The sequence below is a fragment of the Nannobrachium achirus genome, assembly GCF_963921795.1.
Source record: "Nannobrachium achirus genome assembly, chromosome: 7".
Lineage (NCBI taxonomy): Eukaryota > Metazoa > Chordata > Actinopteri > Myctophiformes > Myctophidae > Nannobrachium > Nannobrachium achirus.
In genome coordinates, this window is record NC_137816.1 from 57666140 (window position 1) to 57684190 (window position 18051).

General features: G+C 43.6%; 1 protein-coding gene across 2 annotated transcripts in view; it reads right to left on the reverse strand.

The window, feature by feature from the left end:
- Positions 1-18051, reverse strand: part of madd (MAP-kinase activating death domain) — a 110808-nt gene that overhangs the window by 87618 nt on the left and 5139 nt on the right. For both annotated transcript variants that reach the window (XM_080729874.1, XM_080729873.1), the window contains exons 2-4: positions 11235-11421; positions 8002-8490; positions 7373-7564 (exon numbers count right to left, since the gene is read on the reverse strand). In XM_080729874.1, the coding sequence (XP_080586000.1) occupies positions 7373-7564; positions 8002-8490; positions 11235-11293 (740 nt within the window). In that variant the 5' untranslated portion in view covers positions 11294-11421. The remainder of the gene's footprint in view (positions 1-7372; positions 7565-8001; positions 8491-11234; positions 11422-18051) is intronic.

The window sequence follows — 18051 nt, forward strand, 5'->3', positions numbered from 1 at the left end:
CGTGGGACGAACGGTTCTCGGAGATCTCTGAATCTGTCTGTCTGTGTCCCTTTATCCATTTTATGCCCATATATGGGGGCATTCATTTTATGCCCATATATGGAGAACGCGCGTGCCCGTGGGACGGAACGCGCGTGCCCGTGGGACGAACGGTTCTCATATGGGGGCATTCATTTTATGCCCATATGGAGAACGCGCGTGCCCGTGGGACGAACGGTTCTCGAGATACGTGGATTACCTACATACATACACACTCACAGAGATTTTTTGTTGACTCATGTGGCGTACGTGATGTCAGAGCCTTTTATGAAGTGATGTCACAATGAGTCAGAGCTTTCGCCGATTTCCTCAGAAACAGCCTGATGTCAACAATCAACCCCGCATAAGGAGATTCCGAACGTTTCGCGCCGGTTTGGGAAAACCGCGCGTCGGGTCGGGTCGAGACCCGGCACTGCACTCCGTGCCGTGGCCATATATGGGGGCATTCATTTTATGCCCATATATGGAGAACGCGCGTGCCCGTGGGACGGAACGCGCGTGCCCGTGGGACGAACGGTTCTCGGAGATCTCTGAATCTGTCTGTCTGTGTCCCTTTATCCATTTTATGCCCATATATGGGGGCATTCATTTTATGCCCATATATGGAGAACGCGCGTGCCCGTGGGACGGAACGCGCGTGCCCGTGGGACGAACGGTTCTCATATGGGGGCATTCATTTTATGCCCATATGGAGAACGCGCGTGCCCGTGGGACGAACGGTTCTCGAGATACAGAGCCTTTTAGGAAGTGATGTCACAATGAGTCAGAGCTTTCGCCGATTTCCTCAGAAACAGCCTGATGTCAACAATCCACCCCGCATAAGGAGATTCCGAACGTTTCGCGCCGGTTTGGGAAAACCGCGCGTCGGGTCGGGTCGAGACCTGGCACTGCACTCCGTGCTGCGGCGGGGAACGCGCGTGCCGAATCTGAAGCCGGTGGGACGAACGGTTCTCGAGATACGCGGATTACAAACACACACACACACACGCAGAGACTTCTCGCATTTATAGATAGATCATAGGTGACTGACGTCACGTCATTGGTGACAGATGTCATAGGCTCCAAATGACAGGCATGTTGAGTGAATCATTTAAATTTTTCTTCCTATCCGCCAAAATAAAAGTCTGGGTTTCCGAGGCTAAGTGAATCATGAATCAGTCATATTTTGTCCAGGGAACCATTTTGCAGCAACACTTTTTTTTTCTTCTAATTTTCAAAATCAACCCGAGCTCTGACAATGCATTAAAAACACAATAAATAACATAACCAAAATGAAAGAACAGCCAAGCGTTTATGTTTAGGCAATGAGCCTGAATTTAGCGTGCTGAATGAACTTCATGCCTGGCTGAAATCAATGCTATCAAATCGGTAGCTTCCTCGCAATGGGGGGGGGGGGGTGCTTTGGAGGAGGAAGGTTGGTGGTATAACCCATTTAGGCCTAGAATTATTGAATGCTTTAAAGGTGATACACCATGCATTTAAAAAGTATTTATTTATTTATTTTGAAAAAAAAAAAGTTTTTTATTTTTTTTTTATTTTTTATGATGACGTCACAATCGGCAGATGACGTCACAATCGGCAGCAAATCTGGACAGCCTGTTTTGAGAACCCGTGGGATACTTTTAACCTTCGCCTTTTCACAAGAAAGACACAACGGTCAGAAATGGGACTTTGTGTGCATAGAAGGTGCTAGTGGGACCCCCAAAAAAGGTTTTAAAATAGGAAAAGTGAAATTTCATGGTGTATCACCTTTAACCAGTGAAAAATAGCAGATATACAAGCTCACAGCGCGGCACAGAGTGCCGCGCTGCGAGCTTGTAGATCTGCTATTTTTGAAAAAAAGTCGTGAAAATGTGTGCAAATATTTGAATATTATGTATTTTTAAACCGAACGTTTGTAACTCAAATTTTGCTTCTGGGTGGTCCCTGCCTGGAACTAGATATTTTGAGATGGGGGTCCGTGGCCAAATACATATCATTTTGGGCGTCCTTCACATGAAAAGGTTTGAGAACCACTGACATAGTAGTCTCTCAAGAACAGACTAACTGAGCTCAAGTTAAGTGAAAAGGACCTTTTCTTTGACGATGGCTGGCCAGATTGCTGACATAGAAACACAGGTTTTTCAAAAAAAATCAAGAAGGATTCAAAGGACACTTATAGAATCGGGTCAAAATTCTAATTTTCACGATTTTTCAAAAATAGCAGATCTATATATCTGCTATTTTTCCATGGCTAAAGCATAAAATAATGATACACTATAATACTGTGTACCCGTTTTGAATGGGATAATGGCAAGCACCTCGGCCAGTCCTAGCTCCAGATCATTATCAACACTGGGCAGGATATTGAAGTAAACAGAGGGCCCAGCATGGAGCAAAGCCACAGAGCCACACTAGTGTTTACTCTGCTTCACAGAGTCAATAATGACACCAGCAGGGGGGCAGGTAGACGCTTAGCAGTGATAGCCGATCTACAAGCTCATAATGCGTCATGATGCCACGCCTTGACTTGTATATGAGCTTGTAGAATGACATGCCTGGTTATGTGCATGTAGTCTCGCGTGGCCAGACTGTTGCCTCCGCGATTTGGGCAAATGCTCCCGGCATACAGTCTGGCAAACGGAAATAGAAACGATGAGTGCGAGATAAAGCGGATGTGACGCAACCACTCCGTTGGTGCAGTAGCAATAACATGTCCTACTGGAAGCGTTATGTCTCCTTTCAATATTTATGGGGGTGTTATTACGTCTTTCTCTGGTGTTATTGGTGTTACCTCCATGATGTATTGAAACGTTTTCTTAACACCCATAACAAGAATAGGCCCGCTCGAATGACATTGTCTGAGCTATTGTGTTTCTGTTATGTTTCCAATGGGACTACAGTTCAGTGCAGCAGCGGCTACTTCCGATACTCGCCGTTCGAGAGCTGCCCTTCCAGACTCTATATAGCATTCGGAGATTGTGGAATAGTTGTCTGGCTACGCGAGACTAATGTGCATGTATCGTTGCTGTCAGGCAGAAACCTCTTATCTCCTTCCATATTCCAACTTTTTGTGTTTTCTCGTAAATTAACACTTCTACTTGATCATACCACGATGCAGTGTCACATAAAAGCATGAAAAGTAGCAGATCTGCAAGCTCGAAACACGGCTCGCAACGCAACTTGTAGATCTGCTACTTTTCAGTGGTTCACACTAACGGCCACCGTCTTGATTAAATATTATCTGTAGTGTTATTCATAAAAGAATGAACAATGCTACCGTTAGTAGCAGTTGCGCTGATTCAGACTTTCAAATTGAAGGTCACCACTTGGCAGTTATTGGGTGAATTTTACTTTTACTTTTCGGGCAAGTGGGCATGACCTTTGGGCAACTAGAACTTGACCTGTACCTTGCCCGACAGGCAAGTGCCTCTGAGACCTTAGTGTAAACCCTTGTGCTGTTTTTGAATTTGAATCCTGAAAAGTAAATGTTTTGGACATATCAGGTTTCCACCCGACAGAGACGAAATATTCAACAAATGAAAAGTAAAATCAAGAGCTTATGACTAAATAATAACTACACCGGATTCTGAATGTGCTGAAAACTAACAGTTTGAGACAGCATTTTCATAGAATTCATTTCAACCAGCTGTTAACATTTCTATCCGCCTGGTCAATATTTGTGGAACACAAACCAATGTCAACATAAAGGCAATCTTCCATTATTGAAATGTAGCTGGTACTGTATACTACTGTAGACTGGTTGGTGCCTTACAGAGGCTACCCAGTCATTCAGCTATTTCACTTGATGTTGTTAGCAGCAAGTCCGTCATCTCTAGACGCGTATGATTCATAGCTAGCATTAAAACTACTGCAGATGAGTTGGGGAGCACACGGTAGAGCATACATGGGCAACTGGCGGCCCGGGGGCCACATGCGGGCCCCACCTCCACTTAATGCGGGCCCGCAGGTTACTATCGGAATACTGATATATTATTGATTTCAATTTCAAACATGGAAAAATGACCCGCTTTAATTACTTGTCTATATTAGTAGCTTAAAGGGGCACTCCACCACTTTTCAACCTATGTTCATATAATTGGTCCTCACTCAAAAATAGCTTTTTTTTCACAGAGGAGGGCTGTGGGCAGGTCAGAAACCCATCGTCTTGTGACATCATCGATTGCCAATCCAGGTTATAGAAACTGCAGGCTTTCTATTCCTGAAAAGTTGCAATTTTTAAGTGGAAGCCATTGTTCTCGCGATAATAAAAATCTATATATATTTTTCAAAAATATTGATTCATTTTTTTTTTTTTTTTGAAAATGATGATGTCACAAGACGATGGATTCTGAACTTCCCACAGCTCTCCTAGGAGACTTTGACTGAGTAGAAAAATTGTGATATTTTATCATGAACATTAGTGAGGACCTATTATATGAAGATTGGTTGAAAAGTGGTGAAGTCCTTCTTTAATGACTAGTCTATATTAGTAGCTTAATGACTAGTATTAAGATGTTATTGTATTTTTGATGTCCAATGTATTTAAAATAAAATTAACATATAAATGCATTTGAAATTTAAAAATAAAATAATAAAAAAAAGTTACTTTTCATGATACCAATTCGAAAATAGCAAAAATAGCCGATGCAGCGCGTTTTGAGCTTGTAGATCGGCTATTTTTGCTATGTCTATGCATTGTGGCCCTCTGGAGTGAGTGGTAAAATGTAGTGGCCCTCTCCATCATCAAAGTTGTCCACCCCTGCGGTAGAGTATGGTTCAATATCGGCAATGCTATTATTCGTCAAATACAAACTCTCACTGTGCAGGTGAGTTATAATAAGATAAGGTATAAAGCTCATTTACTGTAGGTAAATAGCTATTTGTCATGTTAGTGATGATGTTGTGTAGCCTCGCTGTACTCAAAGAGTTGTGAAACAGCCCATGCCAGGGGAGATGGGGGGGGAGAAGAGTTGTGGAACAGCCCATGCCAGGGGAGATGGGGGGGAGAAGAGTTGTGGAACAGCCCATGCCAGGGGAGATGGGGGGGGGAAAGAGTTGTGGAACAGCCCATGCCAGGGGAGATGGGGAGGGAGAGGAACAACAGCATGATGGTCTGTGGTTATCATGGCGTCATTTGTGGGAACCGTCTTTATTTGGTGTTTTATGGCAGTGGTTCTCAACCTGTGGGTCGGGACCCCCAGGGGTCCCCAAATTATACATGCTCGTGAGCTTGTAGATAGATAGAACCTTGTTGTACAAAATGTAATGCCTCAACTCTTAGTGCTTGTCAGGGTGGGGGGTCCCCAGTGAAAATATGATTATTTTGTTGGTCGCGGCCTGAAAAGGTTGAGAACCACTGCTTTATGGGAATATGAGTTGATGGAGGCCTGTTATTATACGAAATGGAGTTGGATGGAGCTATATATGTATACACACACTCACACACAAAGAGCAAGAACACACACACACACACACACACACACACACACACACACACACACACACACACACACACACACACACACACACACACACACACACACACACACACACACACACACACACACACACACACACACACACACACACACACACACACACCCGATGTCCGTTTGTGGTGGAGAGTGGTGCCCTATGGTGAGCGAGAACAATGTACACTGTGAAGATCCTACAAACTGCGACGTCAAGAGTTACTGAGGCATTAAAGTCCTTTTCCTATTAACTGGGGCTGCGGTGTTCCACTACATATCATCGCTAAAGCTATAGCACCGAGAGCTGCAGCCCACCACTCACGGCCAGCTGCCGACAGCGAGCCATAGTTATAGCCATTGAAAAATCCATTATTTTGTTTTACCGTCTGCGCATGTGCTGAAGGAACTGGATTTATGGCTGAAGGAGGAGAATGAATCAGAGGGTTGAAGTCTTTCTGCTCTAGTCCAGAGTCAGATGATAGGTCAAACGTTATTAACCACTTGGACCCCTATAGCATCACCACCCGTGGTCCTTGAGGGCGTTCCAGGTGGTCCCCAGCTAAATGTCCCCAACCAAATGGACTCTTATAGATCTTTAACTCTAAAATGAAATCAAATGGACCCTTATCATGGACAAAAGTGTGGCAATTTACTTTGCCAATAACATACTTTGAACAGACTTAAAGGAGTCATTCAGACCAAAACACATATAGGGTTAAATCTTTTATCATACCCCTTCATACCTGCTTTAGTCCATTTTTTTCATAGCTGCCCCTGTTGCTAGATTTCGGCTGCCCCCGTTGCTAGATTTCACGGGCTCTCTCATAACTAACACAGTGGATTGTCCTTAGGCTAGTGCAGTTATTTATTTATCTTCAAAGTTAGTATTTCTTTATTGGATTGTGTTTACACAACGTCCTGAGACCAACCACACCGCTGTTTTGACCTCACAGGCAACATTACGTCAAACAGACCCCTCCCTCCCCTCCCTTTCTAGCCTCTCCTCTCCCTGCTCTGGTGCAGAGCAGAAGCCGTTTGACAAGTAAGGGTGCACAAACTAGTGAAAATAGACAATCTACAAGCATCTCAACGTGGCACGAAACTACTTCTTCATTATTATTATATTTTATTTATGGAATTTCTTAGATGTGTGTGCTTGTTTGTTTCAAAATGTATTAATTTTGTAAAAGGTTTTTTTTTTCCGTTCTTTTTTTCCCAAAAATGTAATTATATTTCAAAAAATGTTCCATCTTTTGAAACATATTTCATTTTTTTGTAGGATAATAAAATGGGATTTTTACTAGAGCCGTGACCCATAAAGATTGTTTGGGAACCAGTGTACTAGAAGAGACGCACCACCGGCCCTTAGGGGTGTCGCACCAAATTCTGGGCCCTGGGTACAAGGATTCACTGCGTTATTTTGTGCTTTAACTATGGAAAAATAGCAGATATACAAGCTCACAACGCGGCACAGAGTGCCGCGTAGATCTGCTATTTTTGAAAGATCGTGAAAATGTGTGAAAGTCTTTGAAGGTCTTTTTGAAAAACCTATGTTTCTATGTCAGTGGTGCTCAAACTTGTCAAGGACCCCCAAAATTATATGTATTTGGCCACAGACCTCCATCTCAAAATATTTAGTTCCAGGGACCCCCCAAAAGCAAAAATATGAGTTACAAATGTTCGCTTAAAAAAATACATATATTCAAAGATTTGCACACATTTTCATGAATTTTCAAAAATAGCAGATCTACAAGCTCACAGCGCGGCACTCGGTGCCGCGCTGTGAGCTTGTATATCTGCTATTTTTCAATAGCTAAAGTATAAAATAAATAAGGCCCCTCCACCTTGGGCCCTAATAACTCCCCCCTGCCGGGCCTTACCTCTGGGTGGCGCGGGGCAGCCCTGCCCGCTGCACCATCCTCTGGCTGCAGGCGTCCACCAGCCTCTTGAGGACGTACAGACACTCCCGGAAGGTGGAGAAGAAGGGGTAGTGGCTGAGGAAGCACAGCGACGTCAGCGTGCTGTTGCGGTTCCTGTTGGCCTGCTTGGCGCTGCGCTTGTGCCGCGGAGACCTGTGTATATGAATATTATATATATAAATAAGGGAAAATTAGGTACTTTTTTTTCTCTGTCTCTAGATCATTAGCATGTCATGGTAGCTACTGTATACTATAATTATTGCTATATTGTAATATTAAAAATTACCTATTGCTATAAACATGTAACGTACATAATATATATGCATTACAATTAGTAAATGATATTTACTCATTTGTTTTGTTTAGATTTTCATTTATTTTTTTAATTGTTCTGTGTAATTGATGCAAAAACAAATAATGATTTCATTCCGTTCTGTTTCGTTTGTTTTGATATGTAAAAGTTGAAGCATCGTTGATACTTGGTTTTCTTTTTCTTTTTGCTTGCTCTTTTTGTTATTTGTTGACTAAATTCTGTATGTTGAACCGTTTTGTTGAATCATGACCGAAATAAAACCAACCAACTAACTGACCTGCCGGTGCCCGCCTCGCCGCCGCCGGGCGGCCCTCCTCCGGTCTCCGCCCCGTGGGCGGCCGCTTGCTGTGCCGCCGCGGGGTCGCCGCCAGTGCCGTTGGGCGGCGCCAACGTGGAAGGCGGCATGCCGCCGCCGTCCTCCGACCCCTCGCTGGCCGACTCCGCGCCCTGCGTGGCGGACTTGTCCGACTTGTCGCCGCCGCGGCTGCGGTGGTGCCCGCTGCCACCGCCGCTGCCGCCGCGCTGGAAGGAGCGGTAGAAGTTGACGCAGATGCCGTAGCGGGTGATGCCCGAGTCCTTGTCGGTCAGCGTGAACACGAAGGAGGTGTCGTCGCGGAGGCTCACCCGCCGCTGGCGCACGCTGAGGCAGCCCTCCGGCTGGCAGAAGAACACCACGTCCGGGGGCAGAGGGAAGTCCTTGTGGTCCTCCAGAGGGTAGCGGCGCAGCAGCTGGGGAGTCTGGGCCACGCTGTCGCTGCTGGGCTGCCTGGGAGACGCACACGCAAAACACATGCTTCAATCAGGGTGGAAATGCTCAGTTATAAGTAAAGGTACTGTATTAAAAAGGTTAATAACATGCATACTAGGCAACCTGAGCCTAAATTATAAATATAATATATATATATATATTTATCTTTATAATGTACAATTTATCTTTATATATTCTCCATACCCTGGGTCCAGGAGGGAGAATAAAAGTTACTTTTAAATATAAATACATGAAAGTCTCTTTGTCTATCTGTGCTGGTTATTATGTTGTTAAATTACAGTAAAATAACTACAAATGCAATTTTTAACCCTAACATGCCAAGTTTAGCTGCACTTGAACAACCGTTCCAGGCTGCCATATCCAGCCCAAGAAACCGTAGAAACGGGGGGAAAAAATTAAATGTACTTCTTAAAATAAACGTATCATGCCTGTTGCTATAAGGTATGGCAACATGACTGGTGTCTTGCACGCGTGTGCAAGACACCAGTCATGTTGCCATACCTTAGCTTTTTCTGAACTGACGCCACTGGCTTCAATAGACAGTTTATATCATCACTGCTTCAATAGACAGTTTTCCTGAGCGCTCCCCTGTAGAGGGTGTAGTCAGCCATGGCTGCGGTGTCACTCTAGTCCAAGGGTCTTCAACAGGGGGTCCGGGACCCCTAGGGTGTCCTCAGAGTTACTACAGGGGGTCCTCCAAATCTTTGTGTGATAGAGACTTTTTTTAATTTTTTTTACAGTATATTAACCACTTGAACCCTAGTGTCCATATTCCGAGAACCTTAGACAAAAATAGCAGATCTAGGAACCAGTTTGTTGGTTTCTTCAGGTTTGAACAAGTCAAACAAAGTACCTTTTAAGACGACCATTATGAATACAATTTAAGACTCATTTCATGTCTCACTCAGATCTGGCAAAGAAAATGAAAAAAGAAAAGAAAATTTAGTCTATTGAGGTCAGGGCAGGAATTTCATGGAGGCCATGAAGGCCATGGCTGCCGTTGCCCCTCAGTTTGGCCTTGTGCCCCTCAAACCAATGGCATGACCTGAGGCCACAGTGGCCTTAATGCCCCAGCTGACTGTACCACTGGTGATAGACACCAGTGTTTTTGTTTTTTGAGATTCTGAAATCTTAACTCCCCAGAGTCCCCATCTTTAAACCAATCCAGTGACTTTGAATGGTGCAGGGCTGAGCATGGGACAGATTGTAAATACAATCATTTATCTATTTCACTGCATATTAGGCCCTTAAATTCAACAATTTCTTTCAATGGAGTAAAATCTTGTTTTATTTGATGGCCTTCCTGCCCTGGAGTTTGGCCTTTGTGCCCTCAAAAAATGGACAACACCAAAGGCCAAGTGGTCTTGCCCCTAAAATGACAAGATTCCAGGCCTGATTGAATTTGATGTAAAAGAAGCACATTTCTCGGCATACATCAAGACATGTTTGCGAACAAGAAACATTCCCTACATGATCAACAACAACTACCATAACAAAGCACTTAATCCCCAGCAGCATGCGTGGCTTTACTTAATGGCCACAAAGTATGTGGTCAGGGCAGCTTACACATCAAACTGGAACCAATGTGAGCAGAAGGCCCAAGTCACAACAAGCGATCAACTATTTCCCGCCCGGGTGCACGGACAGAATGTCAGCACTCAAGGAAGTGTCCTTATAGAGTCCTTTAGGTGCTTTCTATTCAAGCATTCCTCTGCGTGATTAATCATAATGATTATTATTGTGCTGAGGGAGGCTTTAGCCGAAACGTGTTGGTGATTTCCCTGATACTTCCCCGAGTGCTCACAACATCAAACTCCTACTAGCTTTACATCAGTGACTCTCAACCAACTACAGTGTAGACATTTAGCAGATGCTCTAATCCAGTGGTTCTCAACCTTTTCAGGCCGCGACCCCCCAAATAATCTTATTTTAACTGGGGACCCCCCCACCCTACATTTTGTATAACACGGTTCTATTGTGAAAATGTTGCGAGGCGTTGTGAGCATGTAGATTGTCTATTATCACAATTTCGGCCTCTAATATTTGACAATGGCTAACTCATTCAAAGGTATTAAAAAGTCACCAAACGCAGCACAACTTCGGCAATGGAGCACCTTTCATTGGTTAAAAAGGGAACATTCCCTGTGTTGACGATGACGCGACACCCGATGGCTGCTGTGGAGCCCTGGCATAAGGCTTCTTAACCTTGAGCAAGTACTGTATATCCCAGTAGACCATTAGGGTTTTATGGAAGATGCTTCTGAACATAAGGCTAGTTTGACCAATTCAAATATTAATAGAAATAATCAATAACAAGAAAATGGCCAATGAAGATCGCAAGTTTGTGTGAACCTGTTCTGTACATTTCTAAACCAAATTACATCAATTACTTGACTAGTAGTAACTGTTATTGAATAGAAAGCAATGTTTATTTGCCATTATGCTGTTTTATTTTGAACGTATTGGCATTGGAACTGGACTTTTGATGTCAATTTTGCTGCAGTCAGGGGAAGGGAGGTTCTTGGCTTCGGAAATCAGTGTAAGGGGGTAGTGCAGCCAAAAAAGATTGAGAACCACTGATCTAAATCAAAATGTGCTATCAAAATCAACACTGCATAGATGACTTCTACGGAATCCATATGACTGAATTCAGAGTCAGACGTTGCCAAAGATAAGCAAAACGTCAGGCCACTAGGATGGCCCAGTGGCCCACGGTCCACCCCACCAACCGAAGCTCTTACCTGGCTCCTACTACCACCAGGTAGTCCAGAAGACGAGGGCACGGTTTCTTTTTCTCCATCTTGGATCGATGCTGTACGCGTGGATGTCACGGCATCTATGTGTCGCTCACTGGGCCAATCACAACAACAGGGGCAGTGTGGGTGTGCACGACAAACGCCGGCCCGCGTCAGTCATCGCGGCGGGTACCTGTAGCACACAAAACAACAACACATAATACTGTGTTAAGCCAGGGATCTTCAACAGGGGGTCAGGGACCTCTAGGGGGTCCTCAGAGTTACTACAGGGGGTCCTCCAAATCTTTGTGTGATAGAAACGTTATATTAACCACTTGAACCAATGTGCCAAAAATAGCAGATCTACAAGCTCACAACGCCTCACGCTTTGGATTGTAGATTGGCTATTTTCGGCAAAGAGGTTTGATGTAGAGGGGAAAAGGTGCAGACTAAGTACAGAGTGAGGCGAACTGGTTGGGAACACAGACACCGGCCTGCTGTTGGTCATTAAACGGGTTACACAGAAACCATGTAAAACTAGAAGCAGTGCTATTCCGAGCACAGGTCTCCACCAGGCCACACAAATCGGCCTGTTATAGCGCCACCATGAGGCTGATTTAAAAAATGTGGGGCAGAGGTTCTGAATTAGCATCCAGGGAGTGTGTGTGCTCAGTTTGGCAGCGATCGGGCCAACGGCGCCGGAGATTAGCTGGTAACAACCAGGCCACACAAATCGGCCTGTTATAGCGCCACCATGAGGCTGATTTGAAAAATGTGGGGCAGAGGTTCTAGATTGGCATCCAGGGAGTGTGTGTGCTCAGTTTGGCAGCGATCGGGCCAACGGTGACTGAGATTAGCTGTTCACAAACTGCGAGGACGCACGCACGGACGCACGGACGCACGGACGGAGGGGAAAACATACTCTCCCTCAGCCTTCGGCTGGTGGAGACAATAATAACTGTCTGCTGGTGAATCAACTGTATCATTAGAATGGGTAATACGGACTAAATCAAATATTCAATGTTGTGACGATAGTGTTTTTTTAGGTATAAACTAAGGCTTAAATTAATAATATCAGGAGAAGACAATGCTTATTTCCATGTCCAGTATCCCAGACAATATAAGTCTCATAACACATGGCGATCATATCAATTTTAATGTTGAAATATTTGATACAACACACAATACTTTTTACAGAGAAGGGAGTGACGTGCAGAAAATGGTCTTGCTGGCCGGGGATCTAAACAGGGACTGTCTGTCTCTGTCTGACTGTCAGGCACTGGGCCCATGTGGTACAGTACAGGCCCTGACCATTTAGGGCCACGAGAGGATAGGATTATTGCTGTATCGATTCATTTAACACACTCTCTTTGCTAAGTCATGATGTAAGTACATCTAATGTCATACATCACGATATGTGGAATCGTGATACATTAAAGTCAATCAATTCCACTTCAACATTACAGTAGCAGCAGTAGTAGCAGTAGTAGGCTATTTGATTCAAAATTATGTATTCATTCAAAATGATAACATTCTCAAAAACCCATAATTCTTCTGCATGGAAAGTATTAAGACTTTTAAATAAAGGTTCTCTAATACAGTGGTTCGCAAAGTGGATTCCAGGGACTCTGTGTAAGTTCCTTTATGGGGGTCTAAATTGACCCATACAAGTCTGTAACTCTAACAATGTACAAATGAACCCTGACGGGTCCATTTGGTTCCATTTGTACACTGTCAGAGTTAAGGGGAAAGCTTGAAATGTGAGAAACATTACTCTAATAAGATAGGGAGATAAGGAGAAAAGAATCTATAAGCTAAAAAATCGAACCTCTGTTCGAAGTGGAGCTGTGTGTGTGTGTGTGTGTGTGTGTGTGTGTGTGTGTGTGTGTGTGTGTGTGTGTGTGTGTGCAACAGCGCCCCTCCCTTAACATGTGTGGCCAGAAAAGGTTACTGCAGGCTACATACCCGGAGACAGACAGACAGACAAACAGACAAACAGACAGACAGACAGACCCACACACACGGCCACGTATAGGGAGCTCCACACAGCTCCAAAAATGTAGTATTGTGAAAATGAGGGGCCGGCGTAGCTGAATGGGTGGAGAGGTCGCCGGTTCTTCTTCCCCCACGCCCAATATGTGTGTGTGTGTGTGTGTGTGTGTGTGTGTGTGTGTGTGTGTGTGTCATGACCATCTGAGCAGCCATCTGCTGGCTGAAGCTGAACACTGACCTGAATATCCCCCGTGGGACCAATCAAGGCCTACTTGTGGCAGTGTGTGTGTGTGTGTGTGTGTGTGTGTGTGTGTGTGTGTGTGTGTGTGTGTGTGTGTGTGTGTGTGTGTGTGTGTGTGTGTGTGTGTGTGTGTGTGTGTATTGTCTCACTTGGTGGAGCATGTGGCTGGAATCAATCACTTCACAATCACACTGCTGTGTGCTGTTCGTTTGCTGAATGATAATAGAAGACATTTATTTGCATTGATGGTTTAGCCCAGTGGTTGTCAACCTGTGGGTCGATCAGCTGCCCTGAAAGTTCACCTTTCAGGAGGCCAGAGGCATAGGTAGTCATCACTTTCTCCCATAAGACAGGCGAGAAGTGAGACCCCCTGCCCTTACCTAACACCCCCCCCCCCCCTTTTTTTGAGCGGTGGTCACACCGTCTCCATAGCGTGGCCGTGTGTGTAGGTATGTTTGTTTGTATGTATGTGGGTGGGTGGGTCTGTATGTAGCCTCAAGCCTGTGGTGTAGTACCTTTTATGACCTACACATGTTAAGGGAGGGGCGCTGTTTTCAGGCCAGGCCAGGCCAGGCACACACACACGCACGCACACACACACACACACACACAGGGGGGAAGGGGGGAGGGGTAAACCGGTTGGTGGGTAAACCACCGCTCAGTTCACACGGGTGTGATTTTTTCCCCCTGCGCTGTACATTAGTGTTTTATTTATTTTGTATTAAATGCAATGAATTATGTTTTGTTACTATTGTCATGTCTGTAAATTGAGTGCCAAGGAGAGGACTGTAAAAGGCCTTATTTGGGATGCTCCTGTTGGGCAGATTGTCTATGTCTAACTGTACCGGTGCTGTGCTGCATTTTAAATATAACTACTGTACTTGTGTTGTTTCTCATTGTGACCAATAAAATAATCAGTCAATCAAAAGAAATCCCCACATAATTTTTGGTGGTTTCCCAGATGATTTGCTTGATGTGCAACATTGTTTTCTCGCTCGAACAGTAAACAGGCCAAGATACAGTACTATAAGTGTGTGTACAGGCTATATCTGCACAATGCACATTCCTAAAGTGACAATTTATATATAAATAGAAACAAATACTGTGTCATAACTCAAAAGTAATCATCAACAAACTACACTATACAAACTGGTCAAACACTAGCCAACTAAATGTAATGCCTACAATTCCAAGTGCTTAAGTTGTCAGGGTGGGGGCCTGGGGGGGTCCCTGCAGTTCAAATATGATTATCTTGGGCGGGTCGTGGCCTTAAAAGGTTGAGAACCACTGGTTTAGTCAACAGGAGATAATTAGCCAACTAATGAGATAATTAAAGAATCTTTCCAAGTCTACAAGACAAACGTGATCTTTCCATGTCACTTGGTTTTCTAATTACAACGAATGAGAAAGCCCACATTGGTCTCTGGTCAGTGCAGTGGTCATCCATCTTGAGAACGACTACTGAGGCTTGAGCAATGAAATGTTCTTCTTACCCCCAAAACACACTGCTTGTTTAGAATGTGACAATCATTGAGAGCAAAGTAAATGGTTCCTACTTGTTCCTATACACAGCCAGGTTCTTTTTTGCGTGTGTTATAGTGTATAGTTTGTAGTGTTTTAACAATATTAAATGATAAATGGTGTATTTATATAGCGCCTTTATCCAAGGCGCTTTACATAGATGGATTACTTTCACACATTCACCCAGGGCCCCCCATGAATGTTCTTCATGGGGGAGGGGGTTCAACACATTTAGACTGGGAATGCATTATTACACATTATTTTGTGCTTTAACTATTGAAAAAAAGCTGCAAGCTTGTAGATCTGCTATTTTTTTTAGAAATCTTGAAAATCTGAGCAAGTGCAAGGTGCAAGGTTTTTAGAAAAATCTATGTTTCCCATCTCAAAATATTTAGTTCCAGGGACTCCACAGAAGCAACATTTGAGTTACAAATGTTCGCTTAAAAAATACATATATTCAAAGATTTTCACACATTTTCGCGATTTTTCAAAAATAGCAGATCTAGAAGCTCATAGCGCGGCGCTCTCGGTGCCGCACTATGAGCTTGTATATCTGCTATTTTTCAATAGCTAAAGTATAAAATAATGAAGGCCCCTCCACCTTGGGCCCTAATAACTCAGTCCCACTTTTCCCCTCCTTGTGACGCCCCCTGATTCACACACACACACATTCATACACCGGTAGTTTCAGGCACCCACAGATGTTTTAGCCAACAACGGTTTACGCCAGGGTTGGGAAAACTGTTTAAATGGCTTATTTAGTCAGCCTGTGTGCCATGTTTTCCCATTGTAGCCGAATCAGGAGCAGTACCGGCAACTGCCATCGAAGGGGGGTTCCGGCTTGAATGGGAAAACATGGTACAGGCTGACTAAAATTTAGGCTACTTTAGCTCATTTAGAACTGTTTAAAACGCTTATTTAATAAGCATTTTAAACAGTTCTAAATGAGCTAAAGTAGCCTATCTACAAGCTCACGGTGAATCACACTTGTTGTATGACAAACTATGGGCGGCATAGCTCAGGGGTAGAGAAACCGTCATTAGAGCAAGAAGGGTTCCCAGTACAAATCCGGGCTCCCCCCGAGTTAATGTCGAAGACTCCTTGAGCAAGACTCTGAACCCCTAGTTGCTCCCTGTGAGCAGGTTGGTGCCTTGCATGGTCTCCTCTGCCATCGGTGTATGAATGTGTGTGAGTGGGTGAATGTAATGCACAATCTATGTGAAGCACATTGGCTAAAAGCAATATATAAATGCACCAATTACCATTTTAAAGTATATATGGCTTAAGTGGTTGATGTGCTTTTTGCACCATTGTGTTTAACATTGTTTCGGAGGAGAGCCACAGAGATCTATGCCTGGGCCAGCCTGGCTACCAATTATTGTAAGCCTGTTATACAACACAGCGCTAGAGTAGAGACCACTTAACCATGAGGTCCAGCAGAGGACCAGAAAATCAGAGCCAACTCTGACAACATCAAATCCTCCTGGAGGCAGCAATTAGGCTATTTTTCTGAAGCGACAAATCAAATCCACACACACACACACACACACACACACACACACACACACACACACACACACACACACACACACACACACACACACACACACACACACACACACACACACACACACACACACACACACACACACACACACACACACCCCCATCAGAAATAATTGTCTCTGTTACAGTTTGAAGGAAAATAATATTAAAACCTCATTTGTGGGTAAACGAGTGAGCTTAGCTGAGATGAAACCCAATGTTATAATAGGGATTAAGAATGATTATTCTTTCAATTTAATAAACTTCACTCATAATTGGTCCTCACTAATGTCCTCACTAAGCAAAATAAAACTAGAAGTACTGTTCCTACGAAACAGTGTGGGCTCGCTCGTAAAGAAATACAATTAAAAATGTACTAAAATAAAAACTCTTAATCATTGGCTAAGGGCCCTGCCTTTGTACTGTCTGTGGCGGCACTTGGTAAATAAATAATGAAGGTAACATCGTGTTCTTCTCGCCTTTCAGGCGAGCCCACAATAATCTACACTGTCCATCAATGACGTCATCGATGGGGAATCCAAGCGAATAGAAATGTTAGGCTTTCTATTCCTGAAAGTTACCATGATATAAAGGAAGATTGGAATTCGAAAAATACAAATATATGTTTATCTTGTTTTTAAAAAGATATCTGCCTAACGATGAGGTCACTGGTAGACAGGTTTCCGAACTGCCCACAGCCCTCCAATGAGACACAAACCGAGTAGAAGAAAAAAAGAATTGTGAGGACTAATTATATGAAGATAGGTTGAAGAGTGTGAACTGTGAAGTCGTCCTTTAAGTTGACAATTCATTGTCACCCAAAATAATTGTGATTGATGATTGAATATACATAATAATGTTTTTAGGCGTCATAATCACAAATTGCACAGGACAATGAAAAATAACTGATCTACAAGCTCAGAACACGTCATGATGTGTTGTAAGCTTGTAGATCTGCTATTTCTACTATTTTTGGAAAATGTCTGAAAACGTATGAAACATTTTTCTACATGGAAACGATTCTGGCGATTATGCAAAATAATTGTGATCATCTCAAATAACTGCGATTAGGCGATTATGTAACAATTGTGACTGCCCTAAACATCACACAGGCTAAATGGTGACAGGTTTAACGCAACAGCTGAATGTGGTCAGAGTGGTCTACAGGCTGGTTATGCAAGCACAGATGGAAGGGAGAGATATGATTCATGCCCAGGTCTCCTCCATGCATAACACCTTCTTCTGCCTAGTCACAATGTGCAGAGAACAAACAGAATACAGAGCAAGATCTACTGCAAGAATCTACAATGTACAATGTAGGCCTTTAGCGAATGCTCTTTTTCCAGAGTGACTTGCTCTAAGCAATGTACATATCAAATGCAGAGAGGCAGTGTAGTGCCTCTGTAATCTATGATCACTGGTAAACCAAGAACGTAGCATCAGTCTACTCTAAACAATATGACATATTGAATATGTCATCAAATAATAATCAGGGAGTTTCTCAAAATATTGGTCGAGAGTCGA